We start from the raw sequence: 27,891 nt of genomic DNA on the forward strand, positions 1-27,891 counted from the left end.
ACTGTCAGCACGGAAAATTTAGGTTTATACTTATTTAAGACAATCAAATGTAAAGACAGCCTCTCGTCTTGACAGAGACAAGAACTCTGTCACAAAATATTATGTTTTAAATGCTATTTAAACAAAATCTAAAGTTGTAGTGCTTTCACTATCTCATCAAAGGCTCTGATGTACAATATTGAGCTGATGCCCTTATGCCAGCTACTTTTCAAATGACTTCATAATGGTGGAACCTATTGCTCCGCAGCATATAAAACTTGAATTTCTTTGCTCGTCTAAGACAAGACAACATAACAACCTGCACCACTGCAAAACAAAAAATTGCATTAAATAATATTGTGCAGTTACCAATTTAAAAAAAAAATACTTTTCCTCCTCCTTTTCTGCCATGTTCTCTTTTATTGGAGATATTGACTCTATGCTGTGATACAGATCCATGGGCACTGGCACCCTCCAACAGCATGCCCAAGTGGCCATTTTTCACATCTGAGTCTTAACAGTCTGATTCTAAATGGGCAGGCAGGGGGTGGAGGTCAGTACAGCTGACCACCACTGGATAGCTATCAGAAGCAGGAATCCCAGCCAATTTTCCACTCACTAACCCAGGAATGCTGAAGCCAATGGTTGCATCCCATCCTACCACCCCAGCTGAGATCAGCACACCCCTGAGATCAAACCTTCCTGATCTGTATTTTTTTTTATATTCATTGGATGTGGGTGTCACTGGCAAGACCAGTATTTATTGCTCATCCCCAACTGCCCTTGTGAAGGTGAGCTGCCTTCTCTGAACTGCTGCAGTCCGTGTGGTGACAACTGAATGACTTGCTAGGCCATTTCAGAGGGCAGTTAAGAATCAACCGCATTGCTGTGGGTTTGGAGTCACATAAAGGCTAGGCCTGGTATAGGTTGACAGGTTTCCTTCCTTAAGGGAAATTAGATGGGTTTTTATGACAATCTGGTAGTTTCATGGTTACCATTACTGACACTAGCTTTTTATTCCAGATTTTATTTAATTAACTGAATTTAAATTCCCCAGCTGCTGTGGTGGGATTTGAACTCATATCTCCATATTAGTCCAGGCCTCTGGATTACTAGTCTAGTAAAACAACCACTATACTACCGTACCCACATAAAGTATGGATCAGTGACTCATTGGAAACAATTGCTGAGCCTTCAGGGAGCCCATAAAAGGTGTTTGTTCTAATGCTGAAGATAGAAAATCAAGCCCAATGTGTATTATATCACTGGCTGCTGGAGTGAGTGGCTATTAAATTTATATGATTTCTGTTTTAGTGTTTGAAGTAAGCAGCTACTACACAATTACAAAATTTGACATCATTAAACATAATGATAAAAGAATAAATATATCAATGTGTTTATTCTCTGAGATTTTTATTCACAAAGACTCAAAGATGAAATCATAACTTTAATGGAAATATGTTCATGTACTCTGTGAATGTAATTGATTCATAATGGTTTTTGAACTGGAAAGAATAAATGCAACGTAAAACAGGAAGGAACATTTCTAGGCCTACAGTACCCAGTACTAACATAACAGCGAGGAGAAAAGGTCTGAAATAATTACAGTATGATACACCAGTGCATGCATAAAGTGGTAATATTAAAACGTAAGAAATGTTGAAGAGCAGACAAGCATGATTAAGTGTGACTTCACCAACCTGCAATGTAGTGATAAACTTTTCAACAGCAGGAAGTAATGAAGCATAAATTGTGATGCTGCTCTACAAAAACTCACATTTATGTCCATTATTTAAAATAAAGTTATTTCATATTGGAAGTACTTGGAATTCCAATTAGATTTCTTTGTTCTTCTGTACCCCACCTGATGTCCTTAGTGTTCTTGGTGTAATTATCTCCAAATTACTCTTGGTAGCTGATGGGGCAAATATTGTTCCAGATTCTATTTGATTTCCTATTTAATGACAGCATTCACTGTTCAGTATTGACAAATGGGCATGATGGCCTGGAAGAAGCCATTGTCTTTTTACTTAGAGACACAGCCAAAAAACTTGATCAAATGATTATAATATTAATTACATATTACACGGCCTCACTTAACATTTGCTCCATCATATTTCTCATTACAAAGATAAATCCAATGACAGGAATCAGTGTAAAGCTTTTTACGGTATTTTTTTTAATGGACCCAATTTCTGAACCTTTCAGACCACTCGGGGTGTAGGATGATTGGACTCCACAAGTAAACACAGTACCATTCTATGACGAGAGAGCACTTGGTGCAGTTTAAAAGGTATCTCCATCCTACATTTCTTTCATTTTAATTGAACAGGATCTTCTCAAAGGGTGCCCCTAGCAACAAGCCATGACATTATTTGGTTTTTACCAATGCACCATTGCAACAATAAAGCGTCTTGTTCTGGTAATGCATTCCAAAGAGGATGACATGATTACAGCCAACTTGTCCTCTATAGCTGTGGTATACACTATCCACTATTTCATAAAGCATTAATATCTGTTCTGTTTATGAGGACAGATTCTCCAGAAAATGTCATTGTACAGTTACAAATCATTAAATGGCTACAATTATGTAATTTTTCCAAAGTACCTCTCATACCTAAGAAGCTATGACAACAACAACTTGTATTTAAATAATAGCTTGAATATAATAGATATCCCAAATGCTTCACAGAATCAAAACTGGACATTAAGCTGCAATGGAGAGGTAACCAAAGGTATCGTCCATGAGGTAAGTTTTGAGAAGGCTTTTGAAGAAGAGAGAGAAGTAGTAAGACAGAGGGGTTTAGGGACAGTGCCCAACATGCTGAAGGCTCTGCGACCAAAAGTGGAATGGAAAGAGAAAGGATGCAAAGGGGCCTGAAGTCGTAAGAATGAAGGGTGCATATTGGCGCATAGGGCTGGAGGAGGTTGGAAAGGTAAATGAGGCAAGGATAAGGATTTTGAATGTTAATGCATTGTGGAGAAGAGGCCAATGGAGGTTAGTGAGCACAGGCCGATAGGGTAGTGGGACTTATGTGGGATAGAATGCAGGCAGCAACATTTTGGATGAGCTTGGTTGAGTGGAGCTTGGGACTTGCAGGGAGGCATTAGAGTGGTCAAGCTGGAGGCATAAATAAAGGTTTCAGCAACAGTGTGGGTGAGGTAAGGGTGGAGTCAGGTGATATTGTGGAGGTGGAAATAGGCAGTCTTAGGGGTGCCTAGATGTTGTCAAAATACCAAGTTTGTGCAATGTCAGGTTCAGCCTGAATGGATAGCTGAGGGGAATATAATCAAGGGCTAGGGTGCACAGATTTTGGCAGGAGTTAAAGGGCCGGCTTTGGTCTTGCCAATGTTAAATCGCAGAAGTTTCTTGCTCATCCACAACTTGATGTCAGACTAATAGTTAAACATACATTAGTAGTCATGGGTGGTGTCAGAGAGGTATAGCTGGTTGTCATTGGCATACAAATGTAAGCTGAACCAACACCTATAGATGCTGTCACCAAGTGGCATTATGTAGACGAGGAAAAGAAGAGACCAAGGATGGAACCTTGGGGTACACCTGGGAGGAAAAATCATTGCAGGAGATCTGATGGCTGCATTGGAACAGGTTACAGTGGAACTGGGTGAGGTAGTACCATGGAGGTGGACCACAGAGAAGCAATGATGGAGGACAACTTGATGGTCAACTGTGTTGAATGTGGCAGAGAGTTCAGGGAGGATAAGGAGAAATAGTGAACCTATAGCCTATTGCGCAGAGAAAACAGCAACTATGCAAACTGTATTTTCCTACATCATAGCAAACCATGGTCCAGTGATTAATATACCATTCCCCAACTGAGGAGGCAGGCAGGTAATCTGTTCCTGGGACTCTGCCTCTGTCTCTTAATAACTTGGTTATAATTACCTGGGGAACAATCAGTACTGATTTACCCTTGTTGCCTGTAGGGAAGGACTTGATCTTCATTTGGCCTCTCACCCTGATGTCCCAAGCAAAATTAGCAATGTGGCATGTGGGAATCATAGGAACAATCTCCATCTCCTTGGTGTAGTATAAGAACATAAGAAATAGGAGCAGGAGTAGGCCAATCGGCCCCTCGAGCCTGCTCCGCCACTCAACAAGATCATGGCTGATCTGATCCTAACCTCAAATCTAAATTCATGTCCAATTTCCTGCCCGCTCCCCGTAACCCCTAATTCCCCGGTATATAGATGGACTGTGCCACTAGGTTGCTTTGGATCAGGTTCTAATTTGTTTCAGATTCTGGAAACTCACGATGGCAGCAAATTAGTTTATGCTTTGCATTGAACATTTTATAACAATCTGTTCTAAAGGTGTTTTAGGAGGCATAAATAAAGTCTGAATAGGTCAGACTACATGGCCAGCATGCACTTTAATGGAGCAGAAGCATCTATGATGAACCACTGAGTTTTAGCAATCAGGCTTTATACATGGCATTGTTACTTTTTGCTGAGTCTTCTTTCAGAATATATATCATTGCGTTGCCAATTAACTTCCAAAATAACATTCTGGGTGAGATGAACCATAAGTTAATACAGCATTCAACAGCACAAAAATGTCAATTCAGTTCACATAATGTGTGATACCTGTTCAATTATCTTACAGGGGTGTTGTTCTGGATTTATGCTAGCAGCAGGGAATTATTCAATAAATATATTGCCTGCAATATAGCAACATTTTTAACATCAATAAGTTTGCTGCCTCTCAGGCAGACACATCTGGAAAATTCTGCACCTGCAGTCAATGAGTTTCTGACCATTAACATGGGTTAGAGATGCAGAATTTCTCAACATGTGCTCCTGGTGTGTGCAACGAGCATTGAAGTGGAACGCCCAATCCCTTATGCCAGAGAATTTACAGAGAGTTTGATAAAGTTGACATATGATTAAAAACTTAGACATGTAAGCAGGAGAAAGGGGTAGCTAATCCTGCAATGTTTATATTTATTCAAATTATCAAGTACATTAACATTTGTAACAGCATCTAGCAGCGTCGTATAAATAGCTTGAGTGATCAATGGCTGGGAACTGTGTGGATGTAATACTGCCGAAAAAAAAAAAAAAATCAATTGAGCAGCACTAGACTAATAGTGTGATTTTAAATCAGTCAATGAACAACACCTGTCATTACAAAACATGCACTTACTGCAGGCTGCTGATCAAGTTGAGGCACATTGACAAAAGCACTGTGGAACCAGCAAATTTTAATTTAGCCCTTCCCTTCATGTTTAAATCTTCCTTAAAAGCGACTAATTTTCTGTTCTGACCTGAAGGACAGTTCCATTTGCACTCAACAATTTTTTATATACTGTACGATCAGTAATTGTTACACAACCCTCTAATAACAATGTTGCTTTCACAGTTCTCAAACATGCAAATTGTGCACAACCAGTAAAACTGGCAAAATTTCTCTAATACAGCTGTGGAGGGCACAAAGATTTTATGAAACTTGCTTGACAGACCAGGGCATTGACATCCTGTTTGACAGCTTGATATCGCACTCAATTTCCACATAATTTGCAGGATATTAGTTTTAATAGTCCACTCTCGATTAAGCAGAATCCTGTATCATCAATTATTCTATAAAAGGATAATACTAAGTTCTGATCTCGCTGCTTATCAACAATATATTCATTGTACCTTCCTCTCACAACACATGCTACGGCATGACCCCTGCTGGTAGCCATAACCCAACTTCTGCTGGCAATCACTGGATGCCATCACTACTCAGGTTGGGTTGGGGGTTGGATCAGGCTGGAGATACTGTACCACTGAGAATCAGATTGAGTTGCAGCTGCCACCAGGAGTCAGATCGGGTTGGTGCTGCAACTGGGAGTTGGTTCAGTGATGCCAGTTTAAAACAGGTTATCGAGGGGTTAAATCCATTGCTGCTTCTGTCAGTGCTCCTGTCAGGTATGACTGTGAGCACTGAATGCAGTATTTTTAAATATCCCACCCTGAGCAAAACTGCATGATTTGGTCCAGACTGTCCTTTAACAAACACTTGACAGCACTTAACAAGCAAATCTTTTATTTTGTGATAATGATGGAAGAGAAGTCCATGACTGTTTCTACTTGTTTATTTACATCTACTCTGTTGTTAGATTTTACCAAATTGAGGAAATTATAGCCCTAATGGAGTTATAGCACAGACAATGTAATAGATTTTAAATAACAGTTCAACAGTGATAAAATGAAAGTATAGCTTCATGTAATTGTTGTTCATTGGAGTTTTCATAATGTCAGTATAAGTCAGTTTTTGTTCACAACATGAGCTCTTGTGTGATAAAAATTCTGCTCAAACTATTATCATGTGCAATGTTCTCACCTTTCTTTTGATATCAGTAAACTGAGAGAACATTAAAGACCAGTAGAATGCCAGCTCCATAATGTAATAGTAATGAAGATCCAAGGTTAGGGGCTGTTAAAAAAAAAGGATACCGGTTAATATAAAGTACACAGAGGATGTATCATAGTCAGCAATGCAATATGATAAATAGCTCTACAAATAGGGCTGACTGCATAATTCATGAGTGGCAATTCCTTAATTGGATTATGGTTAGTCTTATGGGCACAAATACTTAGTACTTCATAATGTTGGCTATAACATTGTGTTTTGACTGATCTTATTAAGGAGTATTCATATAGTTCAAGAAAATCTGTGATGTTGCTGTGTGACGGCGTATCTGTGAACATATTTCCACTGACACTTCATGTGACAAAAATGAATCATGTTCTATCGAATAGAACGTAACAGATTTCAAAAAATGTTATTCATCACTCTTGATTAAAGCTGTGCTAGTACAGGGAGTTCACCCACCATACTGGAAAAATGGACTTCCTGGAACATTCTGAGGGAAAGAATTTCCGAAGTGGAGGAAATGCAACATGGGAGAAAATAAAATCTACTAGTGCAGGGTGAATGGGAAAAGGTTGAGAAAACTTTAGCAAAGACAATAGCGGAACATAATGTTAAAAGAGAAACATAATATTCACCACAATCTGGCTTGACATTTTAAAAAATTCAGTTTGTTACCTGCAAAAAGACCTCATGTCAGGTCTCCCTCCCTCTTAGTTCACTCCATGAACATAATCCCAAGTGACACTGAACAGCTCAAATGGAAACAATGGGGGCCACAACTATGGATCAGCCAAAGGGCTAATATGGAGATATACATACAATACATAACTGGGAGGGGCAGTTAAATCTGATGAAGCAGCAGCTCAAGGACTACAAAATGAATTGGACAAAATATGTAAGGAGGTCAAACAATGGCAGATGAAGTTTAATGTGGAGAGGTGGAAAGCATTGCACTAGGGCAGAAATAATGAGTAACGTGAGTACTCCATGAATGTGTTAAAATTGCTAAAGATGAAGTTGAAAGAGAATAATGGGCTTTGGTAGATTCAATGCTCAACATATCCTCCCAATGCAAAGCAACAATCAACAAAGCCAACAGACTTCAGAACTATGTAGCCAAAACAGTAGAGTACTAGTCATATGAAGTCATGCTCAAACTCTACAGTGCTCTGGACAGACTACATCTTGAGTACTGTGTCCAGTTCCAGTCGTACAAGGTAGACATTCCAATGCTGGTGACAGTACATAGCAGAACCATGAAGCTGATTTCTAACGTTAGATATTGAAGTTATGAGGAAAAACTGGAGAAACTTAGGGATTTCAGCCTTGAAAGCAGATGTCTAAATGGTGATCTTATAGAGGTATATAAGATAGTAAATGGTATGGAAAAAGTAAATCCAGAAAATCATTTTAAACTAAATTGCAGGAATAGAACAAGGGCTCTAGGTTCAAACTAGTAACAGACTAACTTAGGCCTGATTATCAGAAAGTTCGCCTTCACACAAAAGGGACCTAAATTTGTTATCGTCCGAAAACGGGGGCAAAATGATCGCCGCATTCCAATTGCGCACCTGTTCACGTGGGCTCAGGGACTGTGTGAAATTTGTCCCCGTGCCTGCTTAGCATGAAATAAGTGAGCTGCCAGTGCCATTGGCAGCTCGCCTAACTGGGAGGGAAGGTGGAAATCGGACGTCACAGGCATCAGTTAAAGGTAGCCAGCACCTCAAAAGGGAGTTGCACTGTGGCTGCAATCAGCTGCATCTGAACACCACTGAAATGGCAGGCAGAAGAGATGCTGGAAGCACTCCCCCTCCCGCTTTTCAGATGCAGCTTTGGAGGTGCTAGTGGAGGAGGTTAGCAGGAGGAGGGACCTCATTTTACACCCAATGGCAAGAAGGTAACCAGGCTAACTTCCCAACAATAGTAGGCAGAGGTCAGTGCCAGAAACATTGCTCCAAGGACCTGAATGCAATGCAGAAAAAGTTTAATGATCTCACAAGGACTACTAAGGTAAGACTCCTAACTCAATGATTCTCATTATTCTCTGCTTAGCCCTGCATTACCTGTAACCTTAGCCCTCACAATCCTTCTCTCCCCCGCTTCCCACCACTCTCCTCCAATCACTGAAACACACTTCACTCCACCTCCTTCTGCTGCTGCTTTCTTTATCCATAATTATCTTGTAATCTTGTGAAATTTATTAAAATGATATTAATAAATCAATAATTTTGTTGTTGGGTACACTCCAAACAAGTTTAAGCTATTGCCAGTAAAGTGTATTGGAAGGAAAGGCTGACACATCCTGTCCATGTTTTTTTACTATCAAGTACTTTAGTTCTGCTTTGATATGAATTACTACCTTTTGTCAGCAAGTGCTGCTATGGGAGTTTTATCAATAATGTTATTACTCATGTTTAAAAAAGCGCTTTGAAAGTAGCTCCCGTTTTGTGCATCTTGTTTTTAATATGCCTGATTTTTCTAAGTGAATCATGCATTGCTACATTATTTTCCCAATCATCAGTTTTTACATTGAGTATGTTGCACAGTATAAGATACAGTTACTAAACTGAATACAGTAAGTTTATAATGCATACTACTTAACCTGATTAAATGCTTACAGGTAGTACAAATCTGCTAAATGTGCGGTTTAATACCTTAAATCAAATAAAGTACTGCCTCTAATCACTGTATACTAGCCAGAATTGTAGTCTGCTAAAATATTTAGCTTTCATATTCTGATATATGTACTGACTAGGAAACAGTCTTTGAATTTTTATTGGTCTTTTTGTAAGATGGGGTAATGTCTTGTTGCACAAAACGTAATTACCTTAAATTTTATAAAAATGATGGCAGTTTCAGATTGTAACGGCTTAAGGAATGTGTCACATTGTCACAATGATGTGCAATAAAAATTACAAACGGTCCATGGATGTTATAATCATAACTTTTGACTGAATCAGCAAATAGAACAGAATTTGTGATGCAGCTCCTCTGCTGCACTTTCCAAATATTAATGTAACATCAATAATTTGCCATGGAGCTTTAGCTATCAAATCACAATAAATAGCATATATTCCAGGCACAATAAATGAAATAACCAACTAAAATAAATTCAGACTCTTGGTCAGACTGCATCATTGTAATAAATGTCCAGGCTCTTTAATACTTCACTGTTCATTGCTCCCCATAAGATTAACGGTAGATCAGTTTACCAATGGCAAATTTTGTTTTGACTCAACATCAACAACAACTTGCATTTACATAGTGCCTTTGATGTAGTAAAACGTCCCAAGGCACTTCACAGGAGAGTTAGCAAAAATTGGACACCAAGCCACATAAGGAGATATTAAGACAGTTGACCAGTTTGGTCAAGGAGGGAGGTTTAAAGGAGCATCTTAAAGGAGGAGAGAGAGGTAAAGAGGCATAGAGGTGTGGGTTGGGAATTCCAGGACTTAGGGCCTAGGCAGCTGAAGGCACGGCCGCCAATGGTGAAACGCTGAAAATCAGGGATGTGCAAGAGGCCAGAATTGAAGGAGTGCAGAGATCTCGGAGGGTTGTAGAGCTGGAGGAAGTTACAGAGATAGGGAAGGGTGAGGCCATGGAGGGATTTGAAAACAAGGATGAGAATTTTAAAATCAAGGCATTACAGGACCGGGAGCCAATGTAGGTCAGTGAGCACATTGGTGATGGATGAACAGGACTTGGTGTGAGTTAGGATACGGGCAACAGAGTTTTGGACGAGCTCAAGTTTATGGAGGGTGCAAGGTGGAATGCCGGTAGAGTTAGAGGTAGAGGTAATAAAGGCATGGATGAGGGTTTCAGTAGCAGATGAGCAGAGGCAGCGGTGGAGACAGGCTATGTTAGGAAGGTGGATGTAGGCGGTCTTGGTGATGGAGTGGATATGTAGTCAGAAGCTCATTTCAGGGTCAAATAGGATGCCAAGGTTGTGAACAGTCTGGTTCAGCCTCAGACAGTGGCCAGGGAGAGGGATGGAGTCGACAGCTAGGGAACGGAGCTTGTGGTATTGATCGAAGACAATGGTTTCGGTCTTCCTAAGATTTAGTTGGAGGAAATTTCTGCTCATCCAATATTGGATGTCAGACAAGCAGCGTGACAAATCAGAGGCAGTGGAGGGGTCGAGAGAGGTGGTGGTGAGGTAGAGCTGGGTGTCGTCAATGTACATGTGGAACCTGACGTTGCGTTTTTGGATGATGTCACTGAGGGGCAACATATAGATGAGAAATAGGAGGGGGCCAAGGACAGATTCTTGGGGGACTCCAGAGGTAATGGTGTGGGAGCAGGAAGAGAAGCCATTGCAGGAAAACTGGGATGAGGTAACTATATTTTTATTTATTTGTATTACTGAGACCATACGGTAGTTAATGAGAGATTATCACTAATACAGTCAGTAAAGCAAAGATTTATAATATGAATATGAACATGATGGTATGGAACAATGTTTTGACTTCGAAATAATACTGGGGTGAAATAAATGTTACAAGAGGATGGCAGAAGCTGGCGAGTGGCCACAATCCAATCATTCTATCAAGGGAGTGAACCTGAACTACTCTAGTACAAGGCACTGGAGCTCCAACAAGCTGCACCAGTGTAATGCCCAAGAACTTTCCATTTCTTTAATCAGTTGCAGAGTGAGTTAATCTAATCTCAACCAAGTCTACAAGTGAGAAGAAACTAACTCAAACCGCCTCCTTTAGACAGCAGTGTCCAGCCTTTTGGAGCAGGAGATTGAATCTAACCGGACAACCGCTGAATGGGCCATATATGATGAAAATATTTTGGAGTCAGATAGAATTACAATTAAACGCCATGATCAACACAATCAATTTCTTTTCTAATTAAACAGCTGCAAATTTATTGATTAAAGATACATACACACCTTCACAATGTTAGTTTTGCATACAAGATCCTGACTTCACATTTGCAATAAAACATACTTATATTTATCGGATATCCATTTATAGTACAACACTACATGGCGGAAATTCTTCCCCTTAAATGACAAAGTGGGTGCAATTCTGGTGCAGTAGTAGCGGGGGGGGGGGGGCGGGGGGATCATAATTTGGAGCAGAACCCGATACTGCCAGGTTTCAGTCTCTCTAGAGTTGCCCCAGAAATCCTGAGCCTGGAGGGGTGGGTGCCTTTTCTGCTGGCAGTTTGGGTGCATGTTCAGGGTTCCACAGGAACTCTGCCCATGCCATTACAGGCGCCAGCATCTGCCCCAAATATTCACATCGCCCCATCCCTGAGATTTGGTCCGGCGTCAATAGTTGGTCAAAGCGGCTGGTGGAAGTCACGCTCCTCTGTGCTTCTGTCCCCTCTGAATACATTGTGAGATTTCTACTCTTAACAGCTAGTTTTTCAGTGTGAGATCTGGGCTTGCTTCTGTTTTTCTAGGTCTTTCATTTGAGATGCCAACTTTATTATGGACAACTAAAGAATGTCCTGTAGATGTTTATCAGTAAGTCATGAATGGAACTGACACGTCTATAGGTTTATTTGTGAAACTGTTCACATACTTAAGTGCTGCTGAGAAATGACCATAGGCACAGAGCATGGTGCCGCAGTTACTAATAGAATGCTGAAATAACCACATCAAACCTTTCTTTCCATTGGCTGTTACATTGGATTGCAAGCAGTCATTGCAAGATTCATCAGTGAATCTCTAGTGGGCCACTCCCAATGTTGACAGAAGGAAGGAAGTTCCTAAATAAACCCAGTTCTCACAATCTGTCACCAAACTCTTGGGAACTGCTGGCAAATTCAGATGCCGCACTCCTCAACCTTGAAGCGCAGTGGCCCCTCTTGAATGGCAACACATGAGAATCAGCCAGAGCTTAGCCTCAAAAGCATGTGCATGCCTGAACAGCTTTATTATAACCTGCTCAGTCCACTGCAGACTCTTGTTGAGAATATTAAAGTGGTCTGTGAAGTCCACTGGAAATGCAAGATCAATCAGCCATGTCCCATTGCAGAGCTTGAGCAGAGCTCTTTTCTTCAGCTCCATGAAGAGGTATATTTCATGATGCAACTCAAAGAATCATTTGAGTACTATGCCATGATGGAGCCAGCATAAATCAGTGCAGTACAGCAAGTCCTTGGATTGTGTATTTAACTCCTGCAGCAGATTTAAAACAGATGGTGATTCAGGCTTCTTGCTTGAATAATATTGACAATCACATTCACGACTGATTTCAGCTGTATGTATTCAATACTGTCGCTAGCCTTTGGGTAACTGTACCACAGAAAGCAGCAAAAAGCAGCACATACTTCCAATGGTAATTTTCTGCTTCACAAGTGCTTTAACTCCATATGGCTGATTTTGCAATCAGGCATTTCCATGAGGAGTGGTTCTCACAGAGAACGCAGGTTGGGTAATCACACGGCCATAGTCCATGATTTTCCTTTCGTTAAAAATGAATTAAAAAAATCACAGACTGCTGACCCACAATATCCTGACCAGGACTCCCTGTGAGCACCGCCCTTCACTGGGAATGCCTGATCATGGAATCAGCCCTCATGTTTCTCCCCAAGCAGAGGTGCATGCACCATCGGTGAGCAGGCCAGCAAGCTGTCTGTTCCAGGCACAAAAAGAGATCAGATCCTATTAACAAAGCAATTCATATCATTACAAATGCAATGGGTTACTTTTCAATGTGGAAATTCTAAACATATTTACAATTATTTTGAGATTCCTTGCATGCTCCCAAAGCAACAAGTTCTTTGATGACATTGAAGGAGTCGTCGACTCCTCTCACAAAGATAAGCAGTTGGGCAGTGTTCACATTGTCAGTGTTTTCATTCAAAGCATGGCTGTACCATACAAAACTCTGGGTCTTTTCGACCAGTTGTCGGTGACATCATTTGAAATCTCACTGCATGATAAACTGATGTTAGTGAAGACTCTCTTCTGGATGGGCAGTTTCTGTCATGGCCTCTGTTCACTGCTCACAAAAGCACCATTGCAGAAGGGCTTTGCTGCCTTTGAATCATGTCCACCACAAGAAGGCTGTCCGGGACCACGTCTGTGTTTTCTTTTGCATGCTGGAAAACACGGCACTGCAGTGAGAGTCAATTTTTCAATTTGTTGACCTTCTCAAGGTGCAATTCTCCCTTAAATCCATCAGATTTTGTTTTATGGTTGGTCTTGTAGTGCTGCTGCAAGTTGTACTCTTAACATTGCACATAATTCATGACACACGAGACACAGGCTTTTGACACTGTGTTCCACAAAAAGATATCAATCTGTCCACCTATCTTGACACAATGCTGTAAATCTATTTCCCTTTTCTTGGAATCCAGGTCCAGAGCTGAAAAGGCTGTCTCCTGATCTATGCAAAAAAGTTGCTTCTTCATTTGCCTAAATGTACCAAGCATTTAGGCAAATGAAGCAGCCTTTTCTAACCCTTAAGGGAGTTTAAACAGCTCAGTTGGAAAGAAGAAAGGAACTGTGGGTTGAGTGAAATGTTCTCAGGGGCTGGATTTGTCACTTGCGAATATTTCATCACATTATTTAGACATGTCATTGCAACACTTGCAGATGTTATGTTTACCCTAAAACTTTGATATTTTTTCCCTTCCTTAACATAATATTCGTCCTCCTTTTAGATTCTGTCAGCCCCTGTGTAACAAGTTATTTTGTGTCCAAATGGGTGGGCAGGTGACTTGCTTCCAGGCTTCTGCCTGTGTCAGTCTGTAGCCAGCCACTAAGAAATGTCCAACAGCAGCCTGTTGATTTGTCCATTCCTCCCTGCAGAGATGCACTCAGTCTTTGATGTGCTTTCACTGGGTGACCCAGCTGAGACTTGAAATTCAGTGGGATTGTTTTCCACTTCCTTCGTCTGGCAGTAATGGGGCGGTAACAGCCTCCAAATGAAGTCATTAGCCCCACTGCCCCATTAACTCCGGCAATGCAGCCGGTGCCGTTTTAAGAGGGGCCTACCACTGGGTGTTGAAAGCACCAGCCTATTTCAGGTGATTGGCCCCTTTTAATATGGAAATCAGGGTCCAAGACGTGGATAGGACGCTGATTGCCATTTTCGGAAGGAACTGGTTGGAGCCTCGCAGTTCAGGCTTCGACCAGTTCCACGGGCGATGGAAGAGAAGAGCAACAGCAAAGGTAAGTCTAGAATTATTTTTGTGGGCATCGAGGAGCAGGCACCTCTGGGGCCCACAAAAATAATCTGAGCTGCCGCCGCCCTAGGACCCCACTCTCCACAATTGCGACCCTCCCCTCCCCTGCGACTTCACTTCTTAGTGGCAACTCCGGCCTGATTTTCTCCGGCGAACCTGGTGAGCTGCGTCAGGACGCCTGTTTGGTGCCCTGCATCTCGCCTGGTGAATGTAAATAAAGCTGGAGCCTCAAAACCATGGGGGTCTTTTCACTGCTGGAATGGCCAGCTGCCCAGCGCGCTCCACCGGTCGATCACCCAAAAGTTAAAATAGACCGCAGTATGTGTAGAAACGTAACGACAGACCCATACCCTCCAATCCTGTGGTACAGGATGTTGATAAACCAGTCCATTGTGCCTATAGATCACTCCATGCATTTTTAAAAAATAAAACAGTAGCTGGGCCTTTTAGCTTTGAATAGCAAGAATGTTTTACTCAGAAATGAAACACATTTCGTTTACTCAAAAATAGTTTTCTGAATCAGTGCTCGAAACCATATTTACCACTCTTTTTATTTAATAGAATAAGTATGGCACTCATCAGTAACGTAATGCAAAACGTTGACTAAGGCAGTGATGATGGGCCTCACTTCATATCCAGCTGTGATTTTGAAAATTTTTCCCGTTGAAACAGAACATGGAGCAAGGAATTTTTGTTATCTTTCACAAGCCTCTCTACTTTTTCTTGTATTCCTATAGAAATAAACCTCAAAACTTTATTTGTACTCTTTATGGCCTTATCAACTTATGTTGTTACTTTTAGTGATTTATGTATCTGTATTCCCAGATCTCGTTGCTTCTCTACCCCATTTAGTTTCTTACCTTCCAAAGAATAGTGGCCTCCTTATTCCTCCTAGCAAAATGAACCACCTCACATTTTGCTATATTGAGTTTCATTTGCCATTTATCTGCCCACTCTGCAAGCCTGTTTATGTCTTCCTGTATTTTGATGCAGTCCTCCACATTATTAGCTATACCTCCCAATTAGGCATCATCTACAAATTTTGATACCATACCTCCAATTTTTGAATCCAAACCATTTATGTATACGGTGAACAACAGTGGTCCCAGCACGGATCCCTGCGGGACACCACTTCCCACTTTCTGCCATTCCGAGAAACTTCCCTTAACTCTTACCACCTGTTTTCTGATTTGTAGCCATTTTTTAATCCATTTTGCTACCTGACCCATGACTCCATACACCCTGACCGTTATTATAAGTCTCTTATGTAGTACTTTAACGAAGGCCTTCTGAAAGTCCATGTATACAACATCCACTGCTTTCCACTTGTCTACTCTTTCTGTTACATCTTCAAATTATTCAATAAGTTTGGATAAACATGACTGTCCTTTTAGAAATCCATGCTGATTACTTTTTATTATATTATCCGTCTTTATATTCCTAATCTTTTAGCAAAGATTCTAGTATCTTTCCTACCACTGACATTAAGCAAGCTAGTCTATAGTTTGCTGGATTAGTTCTATCACCCTTTTGATTCTAGGAATTACATTTGCTGTTCACCAGTCCTCTGGCACTATTCCTTTTTCTACTGAATTTTTTTATATGGTTACTAGTGTTTCTACTATCTCCTCCCTAGTTGCTTTGAGTATCCATGGGTGTAATCCATCTGAACTCTTTAAGTTTGGCTAGTATCTCCTTTCTTTCTATATTAGAACATAAGAGCATAAGAAATAGAAGCAGGAGTAGGCCATACGGCCCCTTGAGCCTGCTGTGCCATTCAATAAGATCATGGCTGACCTTCAACCTCAACTCCACTTTTCCCCCCAATCCCCATATCCCTTGATTCCCCTAGAGTCCAAAAATCTATCGATCTTGAATATACTCAACGACTCAGCATCCAGAGCCCTCTGGGGTGGAGAATTCCAAAGATTCACAAAATTCTGAGTGAAGAAATTCCTTCTCATCTCAGTCCTAAATGTCCGACCCCTTATCCTGAGACTATGGGCGCTAAATTGGGCCGTGTAGCGCCCGTTGTTTCGGCGCTACACGGCCTAGTCGACATCCAAGATGGCGTCTTGGATGCGCGCGCACGTTTCCAGTGCCAGACGCCATTTTGGCATAGGAGTTAGCGCAGGCGCAGATAACGAACACTGGAATCATGTAAAGTAGGGAGAAAATGGCTTCAATCAGTGTACAACGCTGATTTAAAGTGATAGACACCATTTTGAGATTCAACGCTCAACTCAACGCACAGTCTTAACCCCGACCATCTGAACGTGTCTTAGAGTGCCTGGAGGAACCCCCCACCAGTGCTATTTAAAGGGACCATGCAGGATTTATAGGTTAGTGGCTGGATTATTGCTTCTGGCTGCCAAGACATTTGTAACTGTTTTTGGAGGTCTGCTACACTTGAATACTAGGACGTGGGGACATAGCCTAACATTTAGAGCCAGGACGTGCAGGAGTAAAGTTAGGAAATGCTTCTACGTCCAAAGGGTGGGAAAAGTTTGGAACGCTCTTCTGCAAACGGCAGTTAATGCTAGCTCAATTGAGAATTCTAAATCTGAGATTGATAGATTCCTGTGAACCAAGGGCATTGAGGGTTATGGGGCTAAGGCGGGTATATGGAGTTAGGTCACAGGTCCACCCTGATCTGATTGAATGGTGGAACAGGCTCGAGGGGCTAAATGCCACCGCCACTTGTTGCCTCCTGATATGTGCCAGCTTCTCCTGCAAGAAAGCGGGACGTGTGTCTGGGTGATGTGCCTATCATGGTTGAATAGCTGCCAGTGTGTGTGGCCTGTGAGTTGTGGGTGGCCGACCTGCAACGGTGGCAATGTGTAAGGGTGAGAGGGTTGAGTACTGATGGAAAGAGATTGTTGGTAGGTGGGTGTTGGGGGGTTTAGTGTGTGGAGGAATGGATGCAGCTAGTGGTGCAGTTGGTAGGAGATGCCACTTGACAGTTGACCTCACTCACCTTGACCACTCATGTCAAAGCATTGAACTTCTTCCTGTACTGCATCCATATTCATGATGTTGTGCACCTGGAATTGACTTCATCCCCTACTGCCTCCCACTGCATTTTGGGTGTATGTCTGGAGGGCCTCTTGCTCCCCCCTCCCCCCCCGCGGATATAGGATGTCCCTCCTTCTGTCCACCTCTTGCACCAAGGCCTCTGGTGCATCAGCAGAGAACCTTGGTGCATGGACTCTCAGATCGGCAGATTGGAGGATGTGGGATTTACTGCTGCGCAACCTTTATTCAAACATAACTCATCAGTATGTAAACATAGGGATGGGACCTGCATCTGTGCTTCACGTGTGCGATGTCTGATCTCCGTTCAGACTCCTTGCAGACAGCAGGCTGTTATATTCAGCAAATAACAGGTACTAGCTACCTTTAAGAGATTTCTAACAGACAGCCTTTAAGAGATTGGAGCTCCCCCGCAGGTGAAAAGTGTGAATTGCATGGAATCCTCGTTCAACGCTGATTTCCAACGCAGATTGCAGGTGAGTCCTCAGGCCTGATGAAAATCTCGTCCTGCCTGCGCAGGGGCCATTGGGCACAGGGTAATAGCGGATCGTGTTACTCCCGCCCAAAAACAGGCCCTATACAATTTTCCCCTCTATATCCCTTAGTTCTAGACTCTCCAGCAAGGGGAAACAGCCTCTCAGCATCTACCCTGTCAAGCCCTCTCAGAATCTTATATGTTTCAACGCAATTACCTCTCATTCTTCTAAATTCCAGAGAATATAGGCCCATTCTACTCAATCTCTCTTCAAAGGACAACCCTTTCATTCCAGGAACCAATCCAGTGAACCTTTCAGACTCCTCTAAGGCAAATATATCCTTTCTTAGGTAAGGAGACCAATACTGTACACAGTACTCTAGGTGTGGCCTCACTAATGCCCTGTGCAATTGCAGCAAGACATCCTTACTCTTGTACTCCAACCCCCCAAATATTAACTGTTGTAATATTCCTTTTGACTTCTTCTACTCTTGTAATTTCCTCTTTGTTAGCCTCTTCAGTGAAAATTGAAGCAAAGTATCTGTTCGCCCACTGGCACTACATATCAGGAATTCTCAGGTGTGATCCCCACATTTTTCCATATGTGTTCCCAGCAGTTGAGTCTCCATGCTTGGAATGTAATTCTGAAAATTGATCCTTTAGTGTCTGCCAGTACTTGGGGAAAGCATCTCATTTGCTTTGTATCAAAATGAGATTTAGCTATCAAATTACAATAGCAAAAATTAGATATTTGTACTAATAAGGTTTGCAATAATGAGATTCTCCCATGATTGTTAATCATCTACTGTTTCTTTTAAATAAAAGCCATATAATGTGATTTTTTTGTACACAATGCAGAAAACCTGTGGAAAAGCTTATTATTTGTGACACTGTATCTCAGCTAGCCAATATAACAATGCATAACAGAGGTACATGTTATATGTCAATCAATGCATTACCTGGTAGGGATAGCTGTACCAGCAGTGCCTTGTTTCCCAAAGCCAAGGAGTCTACACAAGAAACAGAACAAATCTTAAGAAACAATAACAAAGCTAAATCAATCTTTGAACATCAATACATATGCGTCTTAAACATGTCAATCCCTTAAAAAATAACAGGCATAAATCTATGGTAAGGGGTGCTCATTTCTTTTTTTCCTTCTTGGCCTCTTTTTGCTTCAGACATTTGCCCTAGTTCTTGTTCCACTGTGTCTCATTCGAAGGAGTTACTCGGGTATCTGCTTCCTGCTAATTTTTAAGGTAGGAGGGAATTAAATTTACTCTATGTGAGTGGGCCATGCTCCTTAGATAAATGAAACTGCTCTGCATCATTTACACCACAGCTAGTTTCATTTAATGAGCATTTCCACTTGTTTAAAGATGATTGGATAAGTGTCCACTCAAGTTGTGTAAGTCTAACTCTCTCAAACCTGGAGAGTCAGCAGGAAGGTATGGATTTGGAATGGGAGCTAGAAGTGGAGCAAAGGCACTGAAAAGTACTGAGATGTAGGGAAAGAACATAGAAAATCAGTGAAAGGCCAGGAAAGAGAGCAAGAAATGTGTAAAACCTTAGAAAGGGAGTGGAAAATGGAGAAATGTCAGGAGAAGGAGACAGAGTCCATATTTTGCTTGATGCATTTTCACACATGGGTCTAAAAGCTCATAACTGGGAGAAGGAAAAATCGTACAGGTTTAGGGTTTTGCCATAAAACCCTAATCAGTGTTAGTCACTCCCGTATACCTTATGTTTCAGGATATAAACATGGACAAAAGAGCTGAATTCCAGCGGTGAGGTGAGAGTGACTGCCCTTGACATCAAGGCAGCATTTGACCGAGTGTGGCACCAAGGAGCCCTAGTAAAATTGAAGTCAATGGGAACCAGGGGGAAAACCCTCCAGTGGCTGGAGTCATACCTAGCACAAAGGAAGATGGTGGTGGTTGTTGGAGGCCAATCATCTCAGCCCCCGGACATTGCTGTAGGAGTTCCTCAGGGCAGTGCCCTAGGCCCAACCATCTTCAGCTGCTTCATCAATGACCTTCCCTTCATCACAAGGTCAGAAATGGGGATGTTCGCTGATGATTGCATCAGTTCCATTCTCAACCCCTCAAATAATGAAGCAGTCCGAGCCCGCATGCAGCAAGACCTGGACAACATCCAGGCTTGGTCTGATAAGTGGCAAGTAACATTCGCGTCAGACAAGTGCCAGGCAATGACCATCTCCAACAAGAGAGAGTCTAACCACCTCCCCTTGACATTCAACGGCATTACCATTGCCCCACCATCAACATCCTGGGGGGCACCACTGACCAGAAACTTAACTGGACCAGCCATATAAATACTGTGGCTACAAGAGCAGGTCAGAGGCTAGGTATTCTGTGGCGAGTGACTCACCTCCTGACTCCCCAAAGCCTTTCCACCATCTATAAGGCACAAGTCAGGAGTGTGAAGGAATACTCTCCACTTGCTTGGATGAGTGCAGCTCCAACAACACTCAAGAAGCTAGACACCATCCAGGACAAAGCAGCCTGCTTGATTGGCATCCCATCCACCACCCTAAACATTCACTCCTTTCACCACCGGCGCACAGTGGCTGCAGTGTGTACCATCCACAGGGTGCACTGCAGCAACTCGCCAAGGCTTCTTCGACAGCACCTCCCAAACCCGCGACCTCTACCATCTAGAAGGACAAGAGCAGCAGGTACATGGGAACAACACCACCTGCACGTTCCCCTCCAAGTCACACACCATCCTGACTTGGAAATATATCGCCGTTCCTTCATCGTTGCTGGGTCAAAATCCTGGAACTCCCTTCATACCAGTACTGTGGGAGAACCTTCACCACACGGACTGCAGCGGTTCAAGAAGGCAGCTCACCACCACCTTCTCAAGGGCAATTAGGGATGGGCAATAAATGCTGGCCTTGCCAGCGACGCCCACATCTCATGAACGAATAAAAAAAAGGATGTGACCTGCTTGTCTAATATCTAACTATGCAACAACATAACAATAGTATCTCCTTGTAATTGGAACCAGATATTTATGTCTTTCACATGTGTGCTTCTTCGATCTTTTTGAAGGAGGATTGAGAAAACATTTGGTAAGATGAGGCAAGATATGAATCACTAAGTTGCTCTGTTTCATGATCACTTAGTTCATTCAGTACAACTTATCTCCATATAATAATACAAAATAATGAGCTTGCTACGCTTCCCCATATCAGTGGATCATTTTATTTGTCTTAAACAAAATGGTTCTTAACTACCCTCTTGCATGACAAACGTCTAAGCCTGACCAAAGCTTGCCCTCGCACATTTCTCTTTGAAGACCTGATCTGACAATCCATATCACTTTTTTTATCACTTTGGGTAGGGTTGGGGGAGGCCAAAAATCTGTGTAGAGGTCTGAACCTGTCAGAAGTCAGAAGCAAAGGCGATGTTAGTAATAATCAGAGTTCAGTACTGTTCTATATTGTTGCACTTCCTTCAGCATTTTGTCTTTACTTGACCCATGGAGTTAAGAACATAAGAAATAGGAGCAGGAGTAGGCCAATCGGCCCCTCGAGCCTGCTCCGCCATTCAATAAGATCATGGCTGATCTGATCCTAACCTCAAACCTAAATTCATGTCCAATTTCCTGCCCGCTCCCCGTAACCCCGAATTCCCTTTACTTCTGGTTACTAGAGGTCCTCCATTTCAGTAAATATGTTATCCAATATATTTTCTCACATACATAAAATGACAGGGCATTACTGTCTTGTTGAACATGCTTAATAAAGATTTTGCTTTCACTATTTTAGGTAGATAGAAATTATTCATTGCATTAATGGGAATGCTAACATAGTAAGAACACAACTTTTAGAAAGATGCCACAAATTAGCCACTTATTGGAGAAAAAATTATGGGCCAAAAATATGCAAGTTGCTGCATCCTAGTGTAAATGTGGGCGATGCACTTGCCCAAGATGTCTGGCACTGACCCCTGACAAACTTTGTGGGTCCAGGAGGGGGTCCCTTCATTTAAATGTCTCGGATGGGCATTCGTGCTGTTAGGGGCACACCTGGTGTAGGCGGAATGGCAAAATAAAATGGAAGAAATTGTTTCCTTGCTGCAGAAATTGCTAGTCAAACTCTCCAGACGCTTCAGGCTCAGAAATTCTGCACTACCACCTGTATCAGCTGATCCTGGCAGCTGTTTTGCCTTATACATCCCAGTCTGTTAGCCATGGTGTATTAGGAGTGTAAAACCAGGAAACTTGAAGCTGCACTACCACTGGCCCTCATGTTGACATATGCAAATAAGGTCAGTCGGGACTTGGAGGGCAGAGAACAGCAAAGTTCAAAAAATGCAGAGGAAACATGGGGGAACTGTTTTAATGACAGAAGTTGGACGGAAAAGCTTGTGCCCAATTATTCTGCCTGACAAGATTTCCAGTGCCATTTATACAACACAAATGCGCTAAAATCAGCAAATAAATTTACCTTCACTGTGAAAATTGTAAGAACTCCGGTTCATGCTGAGTTGCCATACCAGTGTATCATGGTATCTATTGAGTTGCACTCCTATCAAAACAAGTAAACATTTGCAAATCCTCAATCCAGTTGCCCCTACTTTGGCACTAATTGGTGATCTCATTCAAAGCTGCCACAGAATGGTTAGTGTAGGAAATGGAACAACATCTTACTAGTGTAGTTTACATTGCTGTTCTGAGGTTGGGCCTGAGACTTTGTTGGGCCAGACCTGAGGGTGCTTGATGCTGATAATGGTGGCCAGAAATGAGAAAGTGTTCCGTTCCATAGCACTAACATATCTCATCCTATCTCATCTGTCTGCACACTGATTGCCTTGGCAACGGGCAGTTGAAAAAACTGTCTGTACTCACCAAGCATTGTTCTGTGAATTATAAATGCGATTTCATTTCGAGGATTTCATTTTCACATCGTTCACCTGACGAAGGAGGAAGCCTCCGAAAGCTTGTGAATTTAAAATAAAATTGCTGGACTATAACTTGGTGTTGTAAAATTGTTTACAATTGTCAACCCCAGTCCATCACCGGCATCTCCACATCATCCTAATGAGTTCGCACGCACAAATTTTTTTTTGGATGTTGAAAATCCACAGCCACCAGTGAAAGTGTGGCAGAATGGCTGCAAATTAAGACATATCCTGGTCTCCGCCTACCCCAAACAAGACCATCGGCATGAAGGGGGGGGGGGGGGGGGAGAGGAGGAGTTGGGGGTAGATTGTGGCTTGACCCCTCTAAGAGGAACTTTGAGTTTTTTGTTTTAGCCCCCTTTTAAAGGGGCTGAGAGGAGGGTTGACTTCTCTCCTGGTCTGGGACACTTTCACTGCAGTATGTGGCCTCTCTTGGCGGGCAGGTGCCCCAGATGTGCCCCTAACAGCACAAATGCCCAGCTGAGATATTTAAATGAAGGGACCTCCTCCTGGCCCCACAAAGTTTGCCAGGATCAGTGCCAGAGGTCTTGGGCAAGTGCATCCTCCACATTTACACTAGGATGCAGCTACTGCGTATTTTTGCCCCATAATTTTCCCCCAACAAGTGGCTAATTTGTGGCAGCTTTCTAAAAGCTGTGTTCTTACTATGTTAGCATTCCCATTTATGCAATGAATAAAGTGGTGTGCTTTCTATCTACCTAAGATAGTGAAAGCAAAATCTTTATTAAGCATGTTCAACAAAACAAGACAGTAATGCCCTGTCATTTTATGTATGTGAGAAAATATATTGGATAACATATTTACTGAAATGGAGGACCTCTAGTAACTCCATGGGCCAAGTGAAGACAAAATACTGAAGGAAGTGCAACAATATAGAAGAGTACTGAACTCCGGTTATTACTGACACCATCTCTAAAATCTCTATGAAAATGTTTTATAATTTGACATTTCTTACACAAGTAGTTGATCTTTTTTGACAACTAAATGATTAAAAAAGCAAAGCTTACTTGAATTTATAGTTTGAAAATCATTGCAGTCTTCCTCACTGTTAATCTAAGCCCAGTCCTGCAATCTAAGCAGTGTGTCCTTGTTTTTAAGAAGGGTATGGTGTGACTTAGATAATATGAACCATGGATGACGGGAACCTTTTTCACCAATTCTACTGCTTCTAACAAATGAGTTCATCAGTAACTGCAAATACTTTTAAAAAGAGCTGAACAAATTGCTGCACTTAAAAAAATTAGAGCTGCTGCTGTGATCTTTATCCAGTAACATAATAGATCAAGAGCTAAAGACAATAGAATGCTTTAAACATTACAGCAGTGTGATTTAGCACTAGAACTATCTCAGGCGAAGTGGAGAATTGTTTTTTATCATTATGACTAATACCTACAAAGACAATCTATCACTCAGACTAGGTATCATTGTAACATCTGCTTTTTAAAGTAAGTAAGTGAGCTTTTTGACTCTCATTAGCTCCATTTCAAGTACAGTGTGTTAGTTCCTATAGAAACCACAGCATCAGCATCATGGCATTTCTAATGCCATCTAATTTTAATTAGACGCTGCTGTACTTTATGTACATATTAATAACAAATCCACTCTTGGATGGATTCGTTAAAATTCAATTGAAAGCCTTCACCTGATTCTCATCTGAGATCTAATTGAATTTACAATAATGCACTTGAAGTACCAGGTAAATCAAGGAACTCTGGGCAAAGAAGATTACTCCTTTCAACTATAATAAATAAAGCTTCCTTAATTTGTGTCTTAATTTGGACAGCAATTGATTCATAGCTAGCCAAATTGCACTCAGTTACTACATGAGAGTCTTGCAAATAAAAATGTTTCTTTAAGTGTTCCAGCTAAAATAAAAACTGTGTCCCTTTGTCATTCTTATTTGTTTTTTAAGTGGAATGTTTTAACATCAATACTTCTTTAACAGAGAGTTACAAATTATGACTAACTTTAACATATTTTCCCCCTCCATTTGTATATTCATACATAGAGAACTGGCTGGGATGAATCACTGAGCCTGACAGTCCGAAGGAGCTGAATTATCATACATAACCAAAAGTTAAAAGTTACTGAACTGATCTGGGCAAATGACTGTTTACTGATTCAGCTCCCTTGCACCGTCTGGCTCCTGACATTGGAAGCTTATAATCAAGTCAACCATCGGTGATAGACTTGGCAATCTGCAGTACACCAAGGCTTTGATAATGATTAACCAGGCAACTGTAGTCACTAATGGAACCTGGAGGGGTAGATCTGTCACCGTGGGCCAGAATTCTTGCCACTCAGTTCCAGATATCACTGCAAGTCAATGCACTTACAAGAACAGTGGTCCTCAATGGACAACAGCTCTGGTTAGCACTGCAACTTAGGCTGGATAAATTCCAGAATTATGTCTATAAACATGTGGGGGTCTCTAGCTTTGCTACTGCTGAACAGTGTCTCAACGTTCTGAACTTGGGTCTGTGGGATGTGTCCCTATAAAGAGAGTATGCACTCCATATTGGGCAAACAGAAACAGTACAAGTGAGTGTAAATTTCTCAGTAACTTGACTTAGAGACTTTTAACATGGTAATGGATATCCGCAAGTGACAGACTCCCAGCTGACCAAAACAAAATGTGTGATGTTGGGCGTGGACAGGATTGAACTCAGCTGTAGCTCGCCATGGTGAAAAGCCTGTCTATAGTCAATGTCTATACTTACACATAATGGTCACCTGGATAAGATCATAAAGGACATCCTACGCTCAAGGAAGCACACCACAGTGTGATTAGCAACTTCGGGAAAGGAGAGAAGAAAATTGGGAGGGAGAGAAGTTATTTTTAACTATTTTAGCCTCTTTGATTTTCAATGTAGTGCTGATGATGAGGATGGTATTAGGTTCAGTTGTAGCGTACCCTTGGTTAGACAGCCTGTCAACACTCACAGGCAAGTTCAGGCATGAATAATGGCAACTTGGGTGAAGTCGCACAGGCTGACTTCCACCCATAGAACCATCCCCCAGCAATGAGTCAATGCCCTCAGGAAACAAGGGGAGAGGAGAAGATTATTGGAGAAAAATTGGTGAGGGAAAAATATTCTATAATCAGACTCTTAAATATTAAAGCCTCCAACTATATCACTCCACATAGCATTTCTGTTTCATATTAAAAGCAAGTATTTAACATCTTTAAGAGGTACCTTCCATGGTTTTAGTTTGACAACCGGGAATCAAAGCAATTTCAATAAAATAAAAGCAGCAAATAAATTAGAAGATATCCTAACAGAGGCTTTCAAACAAAAAGCTTTCATATTTGAATATGAAAGGAAAATCTGTCCGTCATTTCTGCACTAAACCTGGATAATAACTTTCTTTTTTCAGTACAGCCAGGGTAATTATATTTTTTTGTTTTGCTTTAAAAGCATCTTCAAATATTTCTGTAGACCATAAATTCAACATTTAAATGAACCAGTTCGAGCTTCCCCTCTCACTTACAGGATTCGTAACTATGTATATTGCTGTCGGTTATTTACTGATGGTCATTCAAAACATTTTAAAGTATTTTCCTTGGGTTATTCTCTTCCCCTGCCTTCACTTCAGTTTTTGAGGGATGCTAAATTTGATGAAGTACGACCCAGCAGGAGAAACAAATGAGAGAGAAAGAAAAAGAGACATTATAGAAAACAAACACAAGACATTACAAAACAAAATCTGTTCTTGATACATTTATCATTACATGTAACTAGATTTAAAGAGGACAATTGTAAACAATTTTACAACACCAAGTTATAGTCCAACAAATTTATTTTAAATTCCACAAGCTTTCGGAGGCTTCCTCCTTCCTCAGGTGAATGGTATGGTCATTATAACAACATCAAGTTATAACTGGACTATAAAACTTGATGTTGTAAAATTGTTTACAATTGTCAACCCCAGTCCATCACCGGCATCTCCACATCATAAAGAGGACAAAGTACAGCTTATGAGTTTTTCCTATGAAAACATCAGTTTTAATTTAACCAGAGGTTAATCCTTTTAAACTGCTGTTAAATCCTCAGGATTCATTTAAAAATCCTAGGAGGATATGCTATCCATGTTCCAAATCATGAATCATATACGCATATCCTACAATTTTTATAGGTAAACAAGAACAAAAGCGAAACACGTATCTATCCATCAGCAGCAAAAATACTGGTGAATGGTGATAATTAATGTTAGCAGTGTACTAGCACATAAACCAACCCTATCTTGACAGTATTCATTGTGACAGCTTATAGATGCTTTCAGTACAATAGGACAGATGGTGACTCAGGAATTATTGTGTAATGTAGCCTGCAATAATGAGACTCCCTGATGTTAAAGCTGCCATGTGCCACACACGTCGTTATTGCCACAGTTTTAAGTTATGGAGCTAAAATGCCTGAATGACTAATACTGGTTATATGTGGCGATCTGTTTCAAAGGTATTTGCGTTTCTGTGTGCAATTGCAAGGTCACAAATACAGTGGGATAGAAATTGGACCTTGTGGCGTCTGTTTTACAAGGCCCAATTTCAGGGGCCAACCATGTGAAAGACGTCCGAGCTGATATTGGGACAGGCCATTTTTCACATGTCCCAGGCGTCGGGCCTCACGTAATTAGATGAGGGGGTCTAACGCTTGTTTCAGGCCCCCTCCGAGAAATTGGATATCATGGAGCAGGTGCCAGGTTGTTCAGAGGCTGCTGCGGCCTTAAGCAGCAGGCAAGTTAATAAAAAAATCTATTTAGAAAAATGTTGCTGTGGAGCCAGGAGGAGAAGCAGAGCTCGCCTGACTCCAGAGTATCTCGATCAGCACCCCCCCCCACCGTTTCACCCCGACCTCCCAGGACTTAAATTCAAGCCACTGCCAGAAAGGCAATTGGCCCTGATTTTCATTTTCTTC

General features: G+C 41.5%; 1 protein-coding gene across 3 annotated transcripts in view; it reads right to left on the reverse strand.

Moving 5' to 3' along the window:
- Positions 1–27,891, reverse strand: part of cers6 (ceramide synthase 6) — a 242,872-nt gene that overhangs the window by 35,654 nt on the left and 179,327 nt on the right. For 2 of the 3 annotated variants that reach the window (XM_067987340.1, XM_067987339.1), the window contains exons 5-6: positions 18,980–19,030; positions 6,329–6,421 (exon numbers count right to left, since the gene is read on the reverse strand). In XM_067987340.1, the coding sequence (XP_067843441.1) occupies positions 6,329–6,421; positions 18,980–19,030 (144 nt within the window). The remainder of the gene's footprint in view (positions 1–6,328; positions 6,422–18,979; positions 19,031–27,891) is intronic. The other variant, XM_067987341.1, reaches the window with a different exon arrangement.

This window comes from Heptranchias perlo, chromosome 7 (assembly GCF_035084215.1).
Source record: "Heptranchias perlo isolate sHepPer1 chromosome 7, sHepPer1.hap1, whole genome shotgun sequence".
In the NCBI taxonomy this organism is placed as follows: Eukaryota; Metazoa; Chordata; class Chondrichthyes; order Hexanchiformes; family Hexanchidae; genus Heptranchias; species Heptranchias perlo.